General features: G+C 40.4%; 1 protein-coding gene across 5 annotated transcripts in view; it reads left to right on the forward strand.

Moving 5' to 3' along the window:
- Positions 1 to 18,349, forward strand: part of NTN1 (netrin 1) — a 143,034-nt gene that overhangs the window by 92,518 nt on the left and 32,167 nt on the right. For 4 of the 5 annotated variants that reach the window (XR_014005283.1, XM_081184476.1, XM_081184475.1 and 1 more), the window contains exons 4-5: positions 12,854 to 13,003; positions 14,433 to 14,486. Coding sequence is in view for 4 of the 5 variants with exons in the window: in XM_081184476.1 (XP_081040602.1) it covers positions 12,854 to 13,003; positions 14,433 to 14,486 (204 nt within the window). In the remaining variant the exon portion in view is untranslated. The remainder of the gene's footprint in view (positions 1 to 12,853; positions 13,004 to 14,432; positions 14,487 to 18,349) is intronic. The other variant, XM_081184477.1, reaches the window with a different exon arrangement.

Consider the following 18,349-nt stretch of genomic DNA (forward strand, 5'->3'; position numbering starts at 1 on the left):
CTGACTTGGTATAAGATAGCTTCCTATGTTCCTAAGGAGGAGTGAGGTATGGGAGGTAAAAACTGTTAGTAATGTTTTTTTGTGTATAGTAGAGACAGGGAATTGTGAACAGGGAAACTGCAAAAAACTTGCATGCTGGAAGCTCCTCTGAGACACCCCCACCCCCGTCTCATAGCTTTTAGCAGATGTTGCTTTTTGCTTTTAAAATGTTATATTTGGAACCAGGAGGGCTAGAAGTGAAAGCTGAGAATCTCAGGAATATGGCAATAGAAGCCAATATTTGAAATTCATGGAATAACTGCAGCCATATACAGTGCCCCTGCTTATGCTCTCCAATCTCTCTCTCTCTCTCTGCTTTGGGCAAGGCCTTGCATTTCAGCTAAGTGTATGTCTGTGGGAGGGAGATGTATTGTGCACCCACCTCATTCATCTGATAGAAAGGAAACATGCCCAACTAATGTGGGCCACTCAGAACAGCCTGAACCTTTTGAATAAGCTGGAATTTCAGCAGCAGGGGAGGGTGAAACAGCCACATCACTGAATGTGGGCACTAAGTAAGGGGAGAGGGGGCGAGAGAAAAGATCTCTTGACATCATTGCTTGGCAGGTTCGGAATCCACAAGAGCAGGCAGATCTGAAAGAGGAAAGAAAATCAAGCCCGTAGTTGGGAGGGAAGCAACTGTGACACAACACAGTTTTAATATTTTTCAAGCTGCTCTGCTTTCCTGAGGGGGATAGCATGCTTATTGGCAAATTGCTGGCAGAGCACTGGGAAAGTATGTTTGGTAATGAAGCTGACAATTTAATTCTGAGTAAGTAACTCAGCTAAGTAACAAAGGCTGCACGCAACAAAGAGAAAGCTTAACACATGGCCCCTTTCCTAACACAGATGAAGGGGCAAGAGAGATGCAGAGAGAAAGAGGTACAAGAACTAGAGGTAAACCAACATTTCTCAGAATATATTTTTTAAAAAGAAAACACCCCCACAACACACACAAATAAGGAAATACAGTGGTACCTTGGTTCTCAAACCCAATCCATTCCAGGAGTCTGTTCAGCTCCTGAAATCGTTCGAAAACCAAGGCGTGGCTTCTGATTGGCTGCAGAAGCTTTTTGCACTCAAGTGGAAACCGCATCGGATGTACAGCTTCCAAGAAACGTTCGCAAACTGGAACACCTACTTCTGGGTTTGCCGCGTTCGGGAGCCAATTTGTTAAACAACTAAGCCGTTCGAGAACCAAGGTACCACTGTATCTGCAGAATTTTCTGTGGCTATGGGTTTCCCCCACCATTTATTTAGTGACATTCCCCACCTGCCAATGCCCACAGAACTATCATAGGTCTAGGTCGTTGTTGAGGATGCAAAATGTTGACTAGGCTGACAACTGGGTTCGAATAAGCATATGGCTGCTTCAAGGAACTTATACAGGGCTTGGCACCTCTTCAAGCAAAACAAGATTTGGATCTTGGATTTGGATGTCATACATCTACTACCAGCTAGAATCAGGTTCAGAGGGAAAACAGCACCCATATCTTCGGAAATCTTAAGGAAGATAGCGGGTTCATTGGCTTCCTGCTATACACCATCAGAACAACAATATACCACTAGTCACTCTAACTCAATGCACCTAAATCTGTTATAGGGATTCCCTCAACCCTCTGGAGCTTATTTGGGAAGGGTGCTGTGTGCATGTGGGGGGAGGAGAGAGGGTGGACACCTGTTGCACAAGTGGAAATCCTCTCATGGACAGAATGTGGTCATTGAATATTGCCCAGACACCTTTGATTTCCTTTGTCTTTTGTAGAATTAATTAGATTATCCAAAATCCTTGGGTTGTTTTATCTCTTCATTTGTGAGGGTCTTTAGAAATGTTGGTGTAGGATTTAAAATTTTAATTGCATGTTACTGGTTGATTCTTTAATTTTTGCAAACTACTCTGGAATCTATTTACAAGAAGGGTCAGTTTAGAAGCTCCATAGCTAAATAAAACATTTGCCTCAAGTTTCCTTGATTTTAAGGAACCACTTCTAAAGTACTGTACTCAAAATTTCTGTTGAATGGTTTGCTTATTAATGTCCTCATAACAGTGGGCTTAATTTCATTAATTTGCTTTAAAAAGTAGTGCCCTTCTCTCCTCCTCTGAAAAAAAAATTATCAGTGCTGCCCAATATCCGTTTTTCCACTGACACAACAGCAACATTGTTTTTTGCCTGCTTATCCTAATAGAAACCTATTTACATTTGACTGTGCAATGAATGTTGCTAGTATTACAATTTTCAACTGACATTCTCTCTTCTAGATGGACTGCAAAGAATTCAAGTTGTTTCATTTTGTTCCTTTAAAAAACAATGATGTCATGTTTGTGCAAGATTTCCAAAACTCTGCTTAGTTTTGTTTAGTTTTTAACCAAGCAGGTGGAAACTATTCAGCTTGGGCCAGGTTAATGTGGTGGCTAGTGCAATGGGGATCAGCACTTAAAACTTGTCTGTGGCCCAGTGAAACAAAAGTCTCGTCCCAACATAACCTGTGCTCCTGACTCTATGGATGTGATTAAATTTCCATGCAGTGGGACAGACATTATAAAACACAGATCTTAGTCATGCTGTACCACCCAGGGCCTGATGATTGATGAAGGATTGAGCACTGAACATTAGACTGCAAGAGTTGTGGGGGACCCCTATACTTTGCTAATTCAGAGTCTGACACTGCATCGCTCAAGTTCCATCAGCCGCAGAATATTTAATCCATAACCATAAAAACCGTAACTAAGTGTTTGTCTCCTTTACATCCGGCTGACTGTTTGCTTTGTGAATATTGTTTTGTGAAGTTTGCCAAAAGTCTGGAAAATATTTTCTGTTGAAGTTTATGATTCGTCGTATGAACCTCCCTTGATTTCAGAATGTGAGAGCAACACGTTGGTGGATTTTTCTTCCCTTTTAGCCATGTGAGCCACAGCAAACACATCTGTCAAGGCTAACGGATGTAAAGAGAATGCAGCGCTAGGCTACAGGTTGGAAAGCCCTGGCTCAATAGCAGCTCAACACTATTTTGCTGTGGTTCCTTATGGTTGCTTTCTGTTATTTAATGCAAACTGACTGGTGTGGTATTTTGCACGAGGGGGAATTCTTCTGAGGCATGGGCTTTGTCAAAGAGTACTCTTGTCCATCTAGGGATGTTTTGCTTTTGGGACATTTAAAAACAATCGTGCTAAAACAGTTTTGTGAAAAGTTACCTTCGAACAGTCTGAGCCATATCTCTACTGATAATAGTATTAATTTCCACTTCATCAGATAATCTGCCAGTAGGCTGATTTTCATAGAAATATGAGGTTTGGACACAATTCAGATTAAGAAATTAACCCACTTTCTGCATTTGCCATCAGCTTTACCAGCAACTCATCTTCCATCCTATATAGCTGAGAATGTTTCTTCATAAGACTTGATTCTTTCAACCATTTACTCCTGATTCATTTGCACTTGCATTTAATACATTTAAATCAATGCATCTAATGAAATGTCAATGCCTTGTGAGAGTAAAAGTGAGTAACTGCCTGCCAAGCAAGCATGCAGCAAAGTTCATAATTCTTGCAAGTATTTGTTGGCTGATATGAAGTAACTCCTGCCATTCTGTTAAGAGGCTGTGTGGGGTGTTTGTCCATAATAATGCAATTTCATCCATTTACTCTAACAGACATGCTGTGCTAAACTGCTTTCCTTCATCCCTGCGCTTTCCATCTGTCACTTCACCATACTATCTGAGCTGGTATTTCTGAATAGGCAATAGATTCACTGTTAAGAAAACACAGAAAGACTGAGTTACTTTGAAGGTACACTGGAAAAGTAAATTTGATTTGTTTGTTTCTGAAGTTGTATATGTCTTTTAATTCTCCATATGTACAAACAGTTTTTCTTCCTTTTAAAAACATATACATGATAGATGTTCAAAAATTGAAAATTTATGAAGGTCTGTTGTTGTTGTTGTTGTTGTTGTTGTTGTTGTGTGTTTTAACAAAATCCTAGTTGACAGAACATTTAATTCCAATTTTTGATCTGAAAGTAACATTGTAGTCTTTGTAGGTACAAACAGGAGCTCAAAAAGGAAGAGCTCTTTGCTGCAAAAGCTTCATAAGTGAATGGCACATGAACAGAGTAATTTCAAAAAAGATAGTTCCATGACCTTTAAAACATTAAATTAATGAAGGATAGGAAAAAAACGAATAATGCAATCCCTTAATTTCAGCAGCTTTCTTTAAAAATCAGCAGGCAAAAACAAACAAAAGTAAACAATTTAATGGAATGTGAACATTTTTATTGGAGGAAACGAAAGACATATGAAATGGGTAATACTTTTCTTAAGAATCTAAAATGGTCAGATTAAATAATTTTTAAATAAATTGCAACTTTATCACTTACAGAATTATGCTGCTTTGTCACTTGTCTGTCCTGCTAGCTTTTTGTATAGAAAAATTTAAGCAGGCACCCTCAGCTCTGCACCATTCAGAGAAGCCAATACTAAGCAAATGGAAAAAGGAAAGGAAACCTTTCGCTAGACCAGCAAGTGTGATGAGCTCCTTACTGCAACTTGGAAAGAAGCCACACAACAGGAAAAGAGATGACAGATTGAGTAGGGATATCACATGAAGTGGCAGGGTTGGGATCATGCCAAGGCCTACTGAAGCAGCCTGGAAGCAGAAAAGGAGCCAGGCTGCTGTATGCTACTGGGTGGTCAAAGGCAGAAATGAAATGCCAGTGGTTCAAGAAGGCATCATGTTTGAGAGATGAAGGATATAATTCATGTCCCATAAAATTAATGCAAGAAAGAGTTGCGTTATCACTAGAGTGGTACTATTGGGACTTAGAAATGACCCAAAGCTCCTGTTCTCTCTCTCTCTCTCCTGGCAGCTGTCCCTGCCCCATCTCACCAGGAGGATTAATTTCTAGCACAGTTTCCAAATTAAAAGGGAAACTAACCCCAGAATCCTATAAATGCCAACTTAGAAATAAATCCTATTGAGTTCAATTGGGCTTACTCCTGAGTAAGTATATTAGTGTTGCACCCTAAGTGCCTATTTTAATCTTACATTGTATTCTCAACAGTCAAACCGTTCATTGAACATCTACCTCAAAATAAGCAACTCTATTTTTCTGCTCTGTCTGTTCTGTTTAGAAGAATGTTTTCATGCAGAACCCTTTCTGTGGTCAAATACATTTATAGCATTGATCCAGGAATGGCTACACAACTTCTGCTACCAATCTGTTCTGTTGAAGTACTGGACATGCTGTTGGGCAGCTGTCTACGTAAATATGGAACCCTATGGAAACATATGCAGTGTAGGTGGGCAATTGCAAGCATGAGACTGCTTCTTGTTGCATATGCTGAGTCTGTGCCACTAGCAAATGTTCCACATCCTGTTTACATATTATGCATTATTGGATTGTTTATAAAAAGGGGCCTTAAAAAAAGGTAGGCTCAGCTAAAGTTTTGGATTTGTGCCTTAGAAACTGGAGACAAATATGATTTTCACCTTTCACAGCTTTCTCAAAGAGTTCCTGAAGCAGGAGGTGAAACAGGAACATTCACCTTCCTGTCCTCCTAGATAAATCATTGCATTATTTTTATTTCCTCACTCCTCCATATCCGCCCCCATCTTCTTAAAAAGAGTGAGGTTGATAGGGAAGTTCCAAATGACCTTTCTATGTAAAACCTGTTTTGTTGTATTTGGAATTGGTTCCATAAGCCCCTTTGATTAATTTCAACTCTGATATTTACCAGGCTACTGATACCAATGTAATTCTATTGAAACAGAGCCCCTGTCGAGTTTTATAGTATTTCTGTAAAACTGCTCTGCACACTGGGGAAAGGATTTCCATGCTTTTGATGAAAAAATGATGAATGATATGAACCATGAATGCACTCAGGCTCCACTTGCCAATATAAACCTATTGGGGAGCAGTGGAATTTAACATATGGAAAGGCGGCAAGTTGGCTTAATGCAAGCTAAACTTTTAATTAAGGATGCCAATCTTCCTCCTAAATGTCTGCTCCAGAGATTCTCAGCCAAATTTTGAGGCTTCAGTAAAGAATCATTGCTCAGCTTGCTCCCCCTGGGGAATCAATAGCCGCTGCTCCTTCTCACATGCACAGAGAGATTTGAGTTTTGTGAAATGAAATAAGACCAAGCCTTAACCAGTTTTCTTCTATGAACAGCAACATTTTGAATTATAGTGAGCTGAACCTCGGCTCACTGCATGACCATGGAGCAGTCTGCTTCCTTGGGTTTCTTTCTATGGAAAACAGAGGCAAGACTGGCAGGCTCATAATTTTGATATATCCAGATCAAATACACTTTGCTCAAGTTCTTTCTTTCTTTCTTTCTTTCTTTCTTTCTTTCTTTCTTTCTTTCTGTCAAATGGCTACAACGGTCTTAAAAGAAAGCCCAACCTTTAAGGGTTTATAACATTTTAAAACAAATTAGCACAGTTCACTGAGAAAAAGCTCGTGACATTACAGTATATTATATCTCCATGGTAACAAACAGCACTCCTGAAATATGCTTTCAAAAGATAAATGGTTGCAGTTAAATTTGAGGTAAGAACAAGTATTGTAGTGATCTGGTGCCTTGGAAGCAATGCTTTTCCAGCTGGGTTAAAATAATTTAAAAATCAGTAATACCCACAGTTAACAGTGTTTTATCCCAATTGAAAAAGCATTGTTTCCAAGTCGTGATGTCACTACGACACTGCAGTTTCTACACTGAATAACTTGGGAGTAAGTCCCATTTGCCTCAGTAGGGATTACTTGTGACTAGACAAGTAGAGGATTGCACAGCTATTCAGTATGTTTTGTATATCATCATTGTGAAATCCCTCAGAATTGCTAACAAGCTACAGTTTTATATTTGTAGTCTCTTGTCTATTTAAAGCTTTTGTTGTTTTCTTTCTTCTTCGTATTTGCAACATAAAGTTGCACTACATGCTTAGGGGAAAAGAAAGCTTAAAGGTAAATCATATGCAAATATGAAAATTATTTCCATAGCAATAGTAGAACAGTGCTATTTGCATAGAAAGCAATGCTAATCAAATATGCATTATCTGCCGTAAAAGAGAGAGAAATAAACATTGCAGGAACAATCCAGTAGATTTTAAAAGGTTGCCTATTGGATACTTTGGAGCCACAAATCATTTCTACAATAACCAGTAAATGCAACATAGGAAGCTGCCTTCTGCTCTGTATTGTGACTGGCAGCAGCAGTTTCAGGCGGTGTGGGGTGGCAGGTCCATTTCAGCCTACCTGGAGATTCCAGAGATTGAATTTGGGACTTCCTGCATGACTCCCACTGATCTACAGCCCTTTCCACGTCATTGTAAAATTATTTGATTTTGTTAAATGTAGATCATTAAAATCAAGTAATGGTTAATTATTTAATTGGTTCTTTTTTTTTTACCCAGACATTCTAATCCTTTGCTTAAAAATCTCCTTGTCTCACTCCACCCCAGTCACGCCACATCCTCATCTCTGTTTTTGCTATATCATGCTTGGGGCAAAATTCTGAATGCCCAGCAAGCACAGAGAGCCTTTTCCCAAAGCAAGCCATCTGACTTAAAAGAAGAAAGTAGCTGGTGTGAACCTCAGTCCTATGCAGGCTTACTCAGATGTAAGGCCAGTTGAATCCAGTGGGACTTACAGGAATACTAATATTGCAACTTTAGTATTGTAATTTTCCCAGTTACCGTATTTTTCGCTCTATAAGACGCACCAGACCACAAGACCACTAGTTTTTGGAGGAGGAAAACAAGAAAAAAATATTCTGAATCTCAGAAGCCAGAACAGCAAGAGGGATCGCTGTGCATTGAAAGCAGCAATCCCTCTTGCTGTTCTGGCTTCTGGGATAGCTGTGCAGCCTGCATTTGCTCCATAAGACGCACACACATTTCCCCTTACTTTTTAGGAGGGAAAAAGTGTGTCTTATAGAGCAAAAAATACGGTATTTTAAAAAGGTCTGGTTTCCAGTTTCCCTAAATCTGCTCCTTCAACACACGTGTATAATAGCACTGACTTGCTGGCACGAGGCCACAGCATGCTTGAAAATGCAGGAAAGAGAAGAAAAAGAGGAGGAGGAGGAAAGAAAAAGAAGAAATCAACTTCTGCTCTGAAAAGCACAAACAGAAAGTTGTGGGGATTTTGCCATCAATGAGCTACAGCAGCAGAGGCCCCAGCCACAGCTTCGTGAACATTAATTGAGCAAACTGAAAGTCTGTCTACATGCAGTGATAACACTACAGTGAAGTCATTCTGATGCCAAGAATTCAATCATGCTGCAGATGTCTTGAAGCTCCAGAGAAGCCAGTGGTTTCATACACTTCCACCCAGATTACATCTAAGTCCAGTTTTGTGTCCCAGAAAGGATCATCCCATCACTTTCCCTTTAGACTTGTTATGGTGATATTCTGGAACCTCAATTCTGGCAGGTGGTCTCTTCCCCCACAACTTTTTATCCTTTGTCTCAGCAGACTGGGGACTCTGACTTTCTGTTGCTATAAAAAATACAAAGGCAGTGAATTTCCTTCTTCAGCTGAGAAAAGAGTATTACGTTTAAGTCTGCTTTCCCCTGCACTCCAGTTCAAAGATTCTAGGACATCCTCTCCTGGATTTTAGGAATTTATTAAAGCCTGTCGTATTTCCCCTTCCCTGTCAAATGTTAAAAACAGAAAGGCCTTCGGGGGGTGGGGGAACAAGGATGAGGCTTTCTGTGGTCCTTCATAAAGGCCAGAAACACATCTGGTCATAAACTGGACAAAGATTTCTTGGAACTGCATCTGACCTCCGGTGTGATTTCCAGAACATTGTGCTGACATATCTGCTAGACATCCCCTGTGACACAGCTCAGTCAAAAAATGGATGAGAACTATTCAGGGGTTCCCTGTTTTTGTGATCATATCTTGGTGCACGTGCTTGCAGCTTCTAAAGCGTAGGAGCTCTGCACTTGCACAGATGCTCTCATTTGTCATACCTTTGGTATTTGGCTTCAGGAAATAAGATTATTTCACAGATGAAAATGTAAACAGGGCCCAAATCAGCCACTGCCCAAGAAGAGCTGTGGTAGAGAAGGGAGGAGAAATGCAAAGGGATAGTTGTGGTCTCTTGATCAGAAGGGCTGCTTGTTTATTCCTACATGATGGGGACTTGTTTTCATGCTCATCGTATTTAGCTGCTTCAGGTAGATGATCAAACCTTGGTTCAAAATTTCTCTGATTTTGTGGGCTTCAGAAGTGTTGCTTCGTATCACCTTGTGGAATAAAGTTATCAACTGAACAAAATGAAATTGAATCACTGATTAAAACCAGCAGCAGCAGCAATACAAACTCAAATGGCAACATCATATGTCATCACAATGCAAGCCACCATGGCAATAACAGAAGGCAAGGTGTGGTCAATCAAGGAGAATTTCTAAAGGATAGCCACATTACAAACTACAGTATTCACCAAAGAGGTTGAAAATTCAAGTACTGCTGACCTCTGTTTCCCCCCACAAACTCTAAGAATGAACAAACCAAAAAATTAAGCATTTTGCTGTAACAATCTTCACAAACTACCAGTGATTCTGTGTACAGTGCTGGGGCAATTTAATAATGCAGAAATATGGAATCTCACATGAGGACAAAACTATTAATAGAACACAGTCATCTGAAGAATCATAACTGAGACCATTGAAATGTACAGGTGATTCAAATTAAGGCACACAAGAACACTGATGTGGAATTTTAGAAGCAATGAAAAGGACTTGTGAGGAAACACATAGCAGCAGAACCTGAGCTGCAGCTCTGTGCACACTTTATTGGCAAAAGCCCCATTGAATTCAGTGGGACTTAAGGATCCATAGAATTTGGCTAATAGAATGACCCAAAGAATGGAGGAAAAGTTGGACAACCTTAGCTGACAATTGTGAGGTGCTAATGTAACACTGTGTGAGCCACAATGGTTCTAGCTCCTTGCATAGTTAGGGAGTTCTGAGAGTTTGCATGTCCCCACCACTTCTGTAACACAACTTGTGAGGTGGGTTGTACATACATACAAGCATTCACCACCACTACCCTTTGTTGAGGAGAAAGGGTTGAATGAAAAGTGTATAAATTAGGCTTTGGTTAATTAAACAACATATCACCTTTTAAACTGGGAGTTTTGTTTTTGTTTGTTACTATGGTATTTTTGTGTGTGTTTTAATATTGTAAATTGCCCAGTGATCCTCAGATGAAGGGTGGTATACAAATTTAATTGATGATGATGACGATATTGTTGCAGCTTAAACCCTTATAATTATATTATCACTAAATGAATGCAATATGCTTAGAATTCAGAATCGTTGCTCGTTTCACAGCCAGTTATACACAACTTTTTAAAATATACACTGTGATAAAATATAGATATGAAAATGATGCACATAGCACACTAGTGGTGGTGGGGAGACTCCTATAAATAGTAAGCCATAACCATACAAAATGACACAGGATTGTTTTAGAACATGAAGACAAATCAGCACATACAAGGTATATGAATACACATACCATAAAAGCTAAAATAATGCTTACTTGTGAAAAATATGTAAGATACATTTAGGCAAATGATCTCTGATACTGGTAAATTGTGTTTCTTGAGTTCATAAACTTTGTCTCCTTTGACAAAGTATAGCTTCCTGTGTAACAAAAAGCTGTTGATCTTATAAGAATGTAAATTCCTTCTGTTACTCCTTCACTGTTAAATGGTCACATTCTAAATCAATATCTAGCTTGACAGAAGATTTAGTCTTTTCTGTATCTTTCAATACATTGACACACAGAGAGATTAGTGTTTGGAAATTATTGTGACATATTTAGTGAACTGGCTTGACCGACCTGTCTTTGGACAGGCATGTCTCAGCATGTTCTAGCATTGTTGACAGATGGATTCTGGGACTTCTAAATGTATGACTATGAACATCTTAGTGACAGAGATAGAAAGAGAAACAACAACCCTAGACCATAAACTCAAGGCTGGACTTTAATTTTATTTCCAAGTGTCACATTCATTCACTATTTTTGAGGTTTGAATCACACCTCTGTGTCATTGAAAATACGAATGTTTCAAATGCAAAGCAAGAAGAAAAGAAAAAAGAAGTCCATCTCAAGAGGGAAAACCTAGATTTAATAAGTGAACTGACAAAAATAAGTAAACAATGAGTACTGAATGTTCTTATACATACCTGCTACTGAAACATATTAGATTCCCCCAACAAAGAGCCATGCAACCCCAGTAAAATACTTATTCACAGATAATTTGATTGTCATGAGCTGTATCACTGGAGATTGACTAGTATGATTGACAAAGATTCAATAGCTCAAATGTCAAGCTTATCTTAAAGACTTAAATGAGAAATAATCTGAATTGTGTAGGCTCTGGTTCAGCAAACAGCTAGCTCTAAATGTTGAATTAAGTTTTCAAAAGGTGGGATGACAACATTTCATAATCCCATGAGTCCTGGCTTAGTAGGCAGCTTAACTCTAAAAGTGAAAAGAATGCAAGAAGAATTAATGTTGACTGGTTATGATGGTTATATGCATCCTCTGTGCTTATTTATAGAAGAGGTGGAGCACCTCAGGTCCAGGGGGTCAAATGTGGCCCTCCAGACCTCTCTGTGTGGCCCCTGGAACTCTACTCAGGCCTCACCCATCACTGGCCCTGCTTAACACTCAGTATTTTTGCCTGGCTGGAATGTGCCCTTGAACTCTAATGCATTGTTTGTCCTGTTGGAGGACAGAGAGGAGTTTATGTTTTATATATAGAAAGTAAAATTTACATTTGTTGCTCTGTCCATTTTTGCCTCTTGCCCCTACTGGCATGCGGCCATCAGAAGGGTCACAGAATGGAATGGGGCCCTTGGGCTGAAAAGGTTCCTTGCCACTGATATATAGGAACATAGGAAGCTATCTAAAACTGAGTTGCACCATATAGCTAGATCATGTACCACAAACCGGCAGCAGCTGTTCAGGGTTTCAGACCAGGGTCTTTTTCAGCTCAATGTGGAGGTGCTGGGGATTGAACTTTGGACCTTCTAGCATGTAATGTATGTGCTCTACAACTGAGCCATAACCCTTTCCTGACTAGATTGCGAAGGCAGTATGCCTCTCGAATGCCAGCTGCTGAAGGAAAGGAGTGGGGTTATTGCTTTCATGCCTTGCTTGCCTTCTCAAGAGGCATCTGGTTAGCTATTGACAATTTATGGCTGTCGCTTGTTGGCTAATGATGGACCATTGGTTTGATTCAGCAGAGCTCCCCCTGAATGCTCTTCAACAGGAATTTAGCCAGGAGAATTCACCACAATCTGCTGAGTTTAGTTATTGTTCCAGCTACAGAACAGGTGTTTCAATGACCTCTAGAGAGAAAAGGAAACCCTTCCTCTTCTTCTTGCTCCCACCAGCTGTGATGATTGGAGGTTGATAGTGAGGCTGGAACAGAATATTTCCTGAAGCACTGAACAAAGAGCAAACGTCTGCTTCAAAACTTTTAAATTCATTTTAGGCCACAAGTATATTAATAATCCTTGTGGTGTAATGTAGTAGCTGGCACTGATTGTCCATCATGTTGCTTTCAGATTTTCTGGGGAAAGTTGCTGTGCTTATAGAGCACTGCTATAATAATGAGGCGATACCTGCAGTCCAGGGCACTGGCTACTCTCACCTCATTCCTATAGCTTTGCTACAAAAAATCTTGCTGTCTTTGGATACTCTTGCTAGTTGATGATGCTTGTTCTTTTTGGAAAATCCTTCCTTCCTCTCCAGCTCCTCACCTCTGATCCTCTTGTTGTGTGTTCCCCCCACAGCATGTGATTGCCATCCCGTGGGTGCAGCTGGAAAAACCTGTAATCAAACCACAGGGCAATGTCCCTGCAAAGATGGCGTGACAGGCATCACTTGCAACCGATGTGCCAAAGGTTACCAGCAAAGCAGATCTCCCATTGCCCCCTGCATAAGTAGGTGGATGCGCTTTCCGACATTGGTACCATAACGTAATGGATCCTAAATCTGGTCTGCTTACTAACACCTGATTGGATAGACTTAATTAATTTAGCTAGAGATACTGTTGGCCACTTTTCACATTGCAGTTTTCATGGGTAGTTGTTACAGATCCACATTGTGAACCTAAAACTTCAGGTTTTAAGGCACATTCACTTCCACCACTATTTCAACTCGCTTATGCAGTGAAAATGCACAGTGAAGAGCTGGGGCTAATAGCAAGGAAAGACGTATATGAACCTGGAAACAGATAGGTTTGGTGAGTACACAGTGAAACTGTGTAATGTATACCCATTAAAGCTGTAATTTGTGCAGTGGCCCTGTGTGTTGTATGTCCAGGTTGAATTTTGCATGTCTCTATGTATATAAATATATGGATGAATTATACATATATCTTATTGATCACACTAGTAAGGTGATGCGAGTACAAGTTCCCACTTAAACAAAAGGTTTCAAAGTTCAAAACATGATTTTCTGTGTTGCAGAACCATTTTTTCTAGCAATGCCAGCAATAAACTATTACCGTTTTTAAATTATGTTTGATTAAAATCATGTTTGGGCGCAGTCAATGTTTTCCTCCTAAAAGCATTAGCCCGGGTTCCATCATTGTTCAGAGCAACTTTCATACCAAAACAGTTGGTTCTGTCTCTGTCATACAGAGAAAAAGAAATCAAAGACCAAAGCAACTTTGAAAAGCCAAAAAGAAACACAGAACAGCCATATAATGGCCATTACCCTGTTTCCTTAATACTAATGCAAAAATAAATAAGATCATGGTTGAAAGAATCAAGTCTTTGAATAACTTCTCAGGATGCATTTCTGATAATCTGGAATAGTCATGAAAATTTCATACTCTTACACTGTTATGGAGTATTTATGGTCTGAAGGCATATGATGCAGGAACCTCGCTGCAGCTGCCCTCTCCCTACAGCTTCTTTAAAATAAGATAAAAGATGTGAGAAACATCTGATCATGGATCCTCTTCATCACATACAGTATGAGACTCTAGAACTCACTACAAGGAACTGAAAGGAGATTATTCCTAGAACCAAATATGGCTCCAGGAAATATATGCCTTTCTCTTCTCTGATGGAGTCCTGATTACATCAAAATCATTGGAGACATTGTTCTTGTTTGCTATGATATTTAGATGGACACAACTAGATGTGCTTGATGAAGGCAAACTCTAGGTTAGCGCTGCACTAAAATGTACATCCACACACTTGCTGAACACCCTCTCTGGTCCCTAAAGGTTCATTTGCACAATCACTTTTTTCTGACAACTTTTGAACTTGTCTTGTGAAAACGTTCATTCCTGGAGAGAGTAACAACTTTTACCTTTTCTTGTTTATCCTTCCCTTGTTTGCCTTTTCTTCTTTACCACAGAGATACCTGTTGTTCCTCCCACCACTGTGGCCAGTAGCACAGAAGAACCTGCAGGTATGTTATACTTTTTATCCTGTTCAAATTGTCAGGGGGGTATCCTGTTCCAAAGACAAGATAGGTCTGCTGACCAAGTTATAGCAACAACAAAGTAAGCAGGTCTGAAACTTATTCAAGGCTTTTTCCTGTAGGTGAGGGGGAGGTCATAAGCGTAATATTTTGTGTTTTTTTCATTTAAGAATACAATAATTAACATTAAATGTCAAGAACGGGTTGTTACATAGCAAAAGAAATAGTGTTTGTGTAGTATTGTGTAAAAAAACAGGCTCTGGGAAATAATTAAGTACATAGATTTAAACTGCAAAAAGACATGGAAAAGGCAAAAAAATGTGTGAAATGAATGGCTAGCAATCCCAGAAGTCTTTGCACCAACCTTCGAGGCTTGTGGAGAGTTGGAGTTTGAGAGAAAGCTTTGGAGGGAGTGATTGTGGTGGAGTTTGGCAGATTTTGTGGAGTTTGGTACTTCAGGAGACCAGTCTGCCCCCCTTGTCATTTTTTTCAACATCATCCTCTAGCGATGAGGAAAACTGAGAGCCCCCATTGCCACCATTCATGCCATTGTGGTAAGTGCTGCTGGCTTTTTTAAGGGGTTTTTACGAGTTTCCAGAGGTTTAGAGGGTGTTTACAGGCATTTTAGATGGTGTGCCCCACTATATGTGATTTCATGTATATGTGGAGTACCTGGGAATGTAAACCCTGTGTAAGTGAGGAGACGCCTGTAATGTATTACCTTTGGTTGGGTATTTTACAGTCTTGTGGGTAGCCTGACCTTGAGCAGAACAAATTTGACAAACAGATGGAAGTAAAGAACCAGCTATTTAAATATGTTATTAATGTATCTTTTAAGGAACATTAGCATTGTGGTACTCATTTATTCTTGTCGTCATCTGCTACTTTCAGTTTAGGCTAAAAGCTATAGAAGTGCAAGTTTTTATTCTCTTTTCACAGAAAATTATTTACAGGGTAGAGAGGGAGTAGTAAACACTCAAACTTGCAACAGTATCTCCTGGATTCCTAAATTTTAAAAAATTATTATTTATTCATTCCCCTGCGTATATCATTTTCAATGGAACAATCCATCTTTTCAGAAGCAGATTGCAGCACAAGGCGCCTTCTCTTTAAAAGCACAAGGAAAGTTCAGCCAAACTGAACAATCTGATTGGCGGTGGGTCCCTAAGTGCATGATATCCCTTCAGTAGCAATTTTATTGACATTTTTAAGCACCACTTTAGTCAGAGAGGATGAGCTCCCGTATTTTATCATTTTTATTCGACTGCCTAGCCCACTTGGGAGTGTGGCACCTTTCAGATTCCATCATTGCACACTTCCCCAGAAGTCCACAACACTGTCTTGGCTACATGTCACTTGGCATAAGCGCAGGTGATAGCACAGCCACCCCTAAATGCAATCTGAGGGCTGTCTGAACATTGCAATCCAAAAGAAGAAATCTGGATAGAAGTTATATGTAGCAGCCCACTGGACAGAATCACTTTGCCGCACTTCTTCAAGAGTGTGTGTTGTTGTGGATAGAGTGCTCTGGTCAGACTGCAACATTCAGTTTCAAATCCTCAGTCATGAAACTCGCTGGGTGACCTTGGGCCTGTCACTTATCTCGAGGTTTAATCTGCCAAACAGGGTCGTTGGAATAATAAAATGTGGGAATGAATGCTAATGTGGGGAATCAAGCTCCTTGGAGGAACGGCAGGATATAAATAAATGCTCAAGTTGAAAGTGGCTCCAAATCTGAAAGAAAAGGGAATGTATATTTTGTAGAGAAATCTCAAATGGATCACAAGCCAAGACCAGCTTTAGTGTGAAAGAGAGAAAACATTGCCATTGCTGGTTCTGCACCAGGGTTTGCTTTAGTTATATAACATCTGCATTTGACTGGAAAAGCAATTAAAATTCATTTGCTTTTATAAAATTGCTCTTTGCCAACGTTTTGAGCCAGCAGCCTTGCTGAACATTTTAAGCTGAGCAACCTGGACATTTTCTACTTCTCTCTCATTTTATAATTCTACTCCTAGACCTTATCTTGCTGCTGGAGGGTAGCAATGGGCAGGTGGGCAATTCATGGGATAGCCGTGTGGCTGCTTAGGCAAGGATTTAATCTCTCACGTTGGTTATTGCAGTGCATCTTCAAAAACACTTTGGAAGTTTGGGGGAGTATGATATGCTGCAGTTCATCTTTGACAGGTTACTCATGACAGGTCTTGGTAAAATTGCTTCTAGCTTTGCTGGCTTCCTGTTAGCTTCTGGGCCCAGTTAGCAGTATGAGTGACGAACTTTAAACCAGGGTACAGGCTAGGTCAACTACCCCCAGCATTTTGGAACTGAACATTTTGGATGGGTGCTGCAGTCCATCTGAAATTTTTGGGTTGGGGAAAACTTTGTCTTAGGGCCTGTATATCCTACTGATGGAGGCCATCCTGTGGAATGCTCTGCCAGCAGTTGGCTCCTTTGCTGCCATTTTTCTGGCAGTTTTTAATACATTGCTCCTTCCTTCCTTCCTTCCTTCCTTCCTTCCTTCCTTCCTTCTTTTTTCACAGTATAGTGAATAACCAAGGAGTTGGTTTCTGCTGTTTCTTTCTACAGTTATGCTCTAAGTGTAGCTGCACTGTGGGGATGTGCCTGTTGTCCTAGTATTGTGCTTTTGTTAGTGGTAGTACTGCAGGTTCTATAATGATTGTGCACTGCTTTACTTGTCACTTTTGTGGTAGAGACTCAATATATAAACTGAGAAATGTTGCCCCAAAGATGTAATGATTCCAGGGTGTGTTTTTGCTTTTGCTTATATGCCTGCGTATGTTATGGCTGTTGTTTGTTTGAGTCATCGCAATCTGTTTGCTTTGTAGGCACTTTTCTGTGGTCCGTTTGCTCTGTTCCTGGCACATTGGCCTCTGGCTTGTGCAGCAGGTATATCTGTGGAGGGCTACTGAATGGGAATATAGCTCTGGCTTCAAGCAGAGGATTGCATTGTTGGACGAGATGACTAGAAGATGCTCTGACATTCACTCTGAAGGGGCTGACCAGGCAGGAATTTGGCTGAGAAACAGGCACACCATCCATGTCTGTGTGAGGGATGTGTGTGTGTGTGTGTGTGTGTACGTGTGTGCATGTCAGAGAGAGAAGAGGGGGATGGATTGATGAAGAGAAGGGAAGGAGAAAGAGAGAGAGAGAGAGAGAGAAAGAAAGGGGGAAGTGGGAGTGGCTATGCCTACTTTTTGGCCTTGGCCCTGACCACCAGTGGTATGCAGCCCCCAACCAATATGGCCCCCAGCCCTGAAGTTTGCCTAGCCCTGATTTAGTGCATTCCAACTGTGATTGTAGACATGGATTGATTCAGCTAAACAAACCTTCATTGACTTAAATGAATTATTCCATATGGTAAACTTGGCCTGTGAGCCACATTACGAAGTTCAGCACGACTTACCTCTCTTCTGGTGCACCAGCATCCTGCCTTGCCAGTTTTCCCTACCAGTTGCTGTTAGCGTCATTCACTTCTGGCTGCAAATTCTTTCCTGGATTATAGAATTGCTGCTGCTCAAAAGGCTAATCTGTATACCCTGGGCAGCTACTGGAAATAATAACTGGAAAAAATTCTTTGCTCTGTTGTAGGGCTAGGGTTTCCTGTAGGTCTTATCACGTTCCTAGGATTTCCCACAAAGTATAGGAGCAGAATAGTGTAAGATATGACCTGCTCTATCTTGGCTATCTGTGTGCTTCATTTGCAGCAGCTGTGATATAATGCAGTTACGCAAATGCTTGGACTGACCTAAGCTGGGTAGGACAACAGCCCAGAGGCCATACTGTAGGGAACATTCTTTCTCTGCCCCTGGAGATGGGCTGCATTTGGCCTT

Source organism: Podarcis bocagei (assembly GCF_964188305.1).
Source record: "Podarcis bocagei genome assembly, chromosome: 2".
NCBI classification, from domain to species: Eukaryota; Metazoa; Chordata; class Lepidosauria; order Squamata; family Lacertidae; genus Podarcis; species Podarcis bocagei.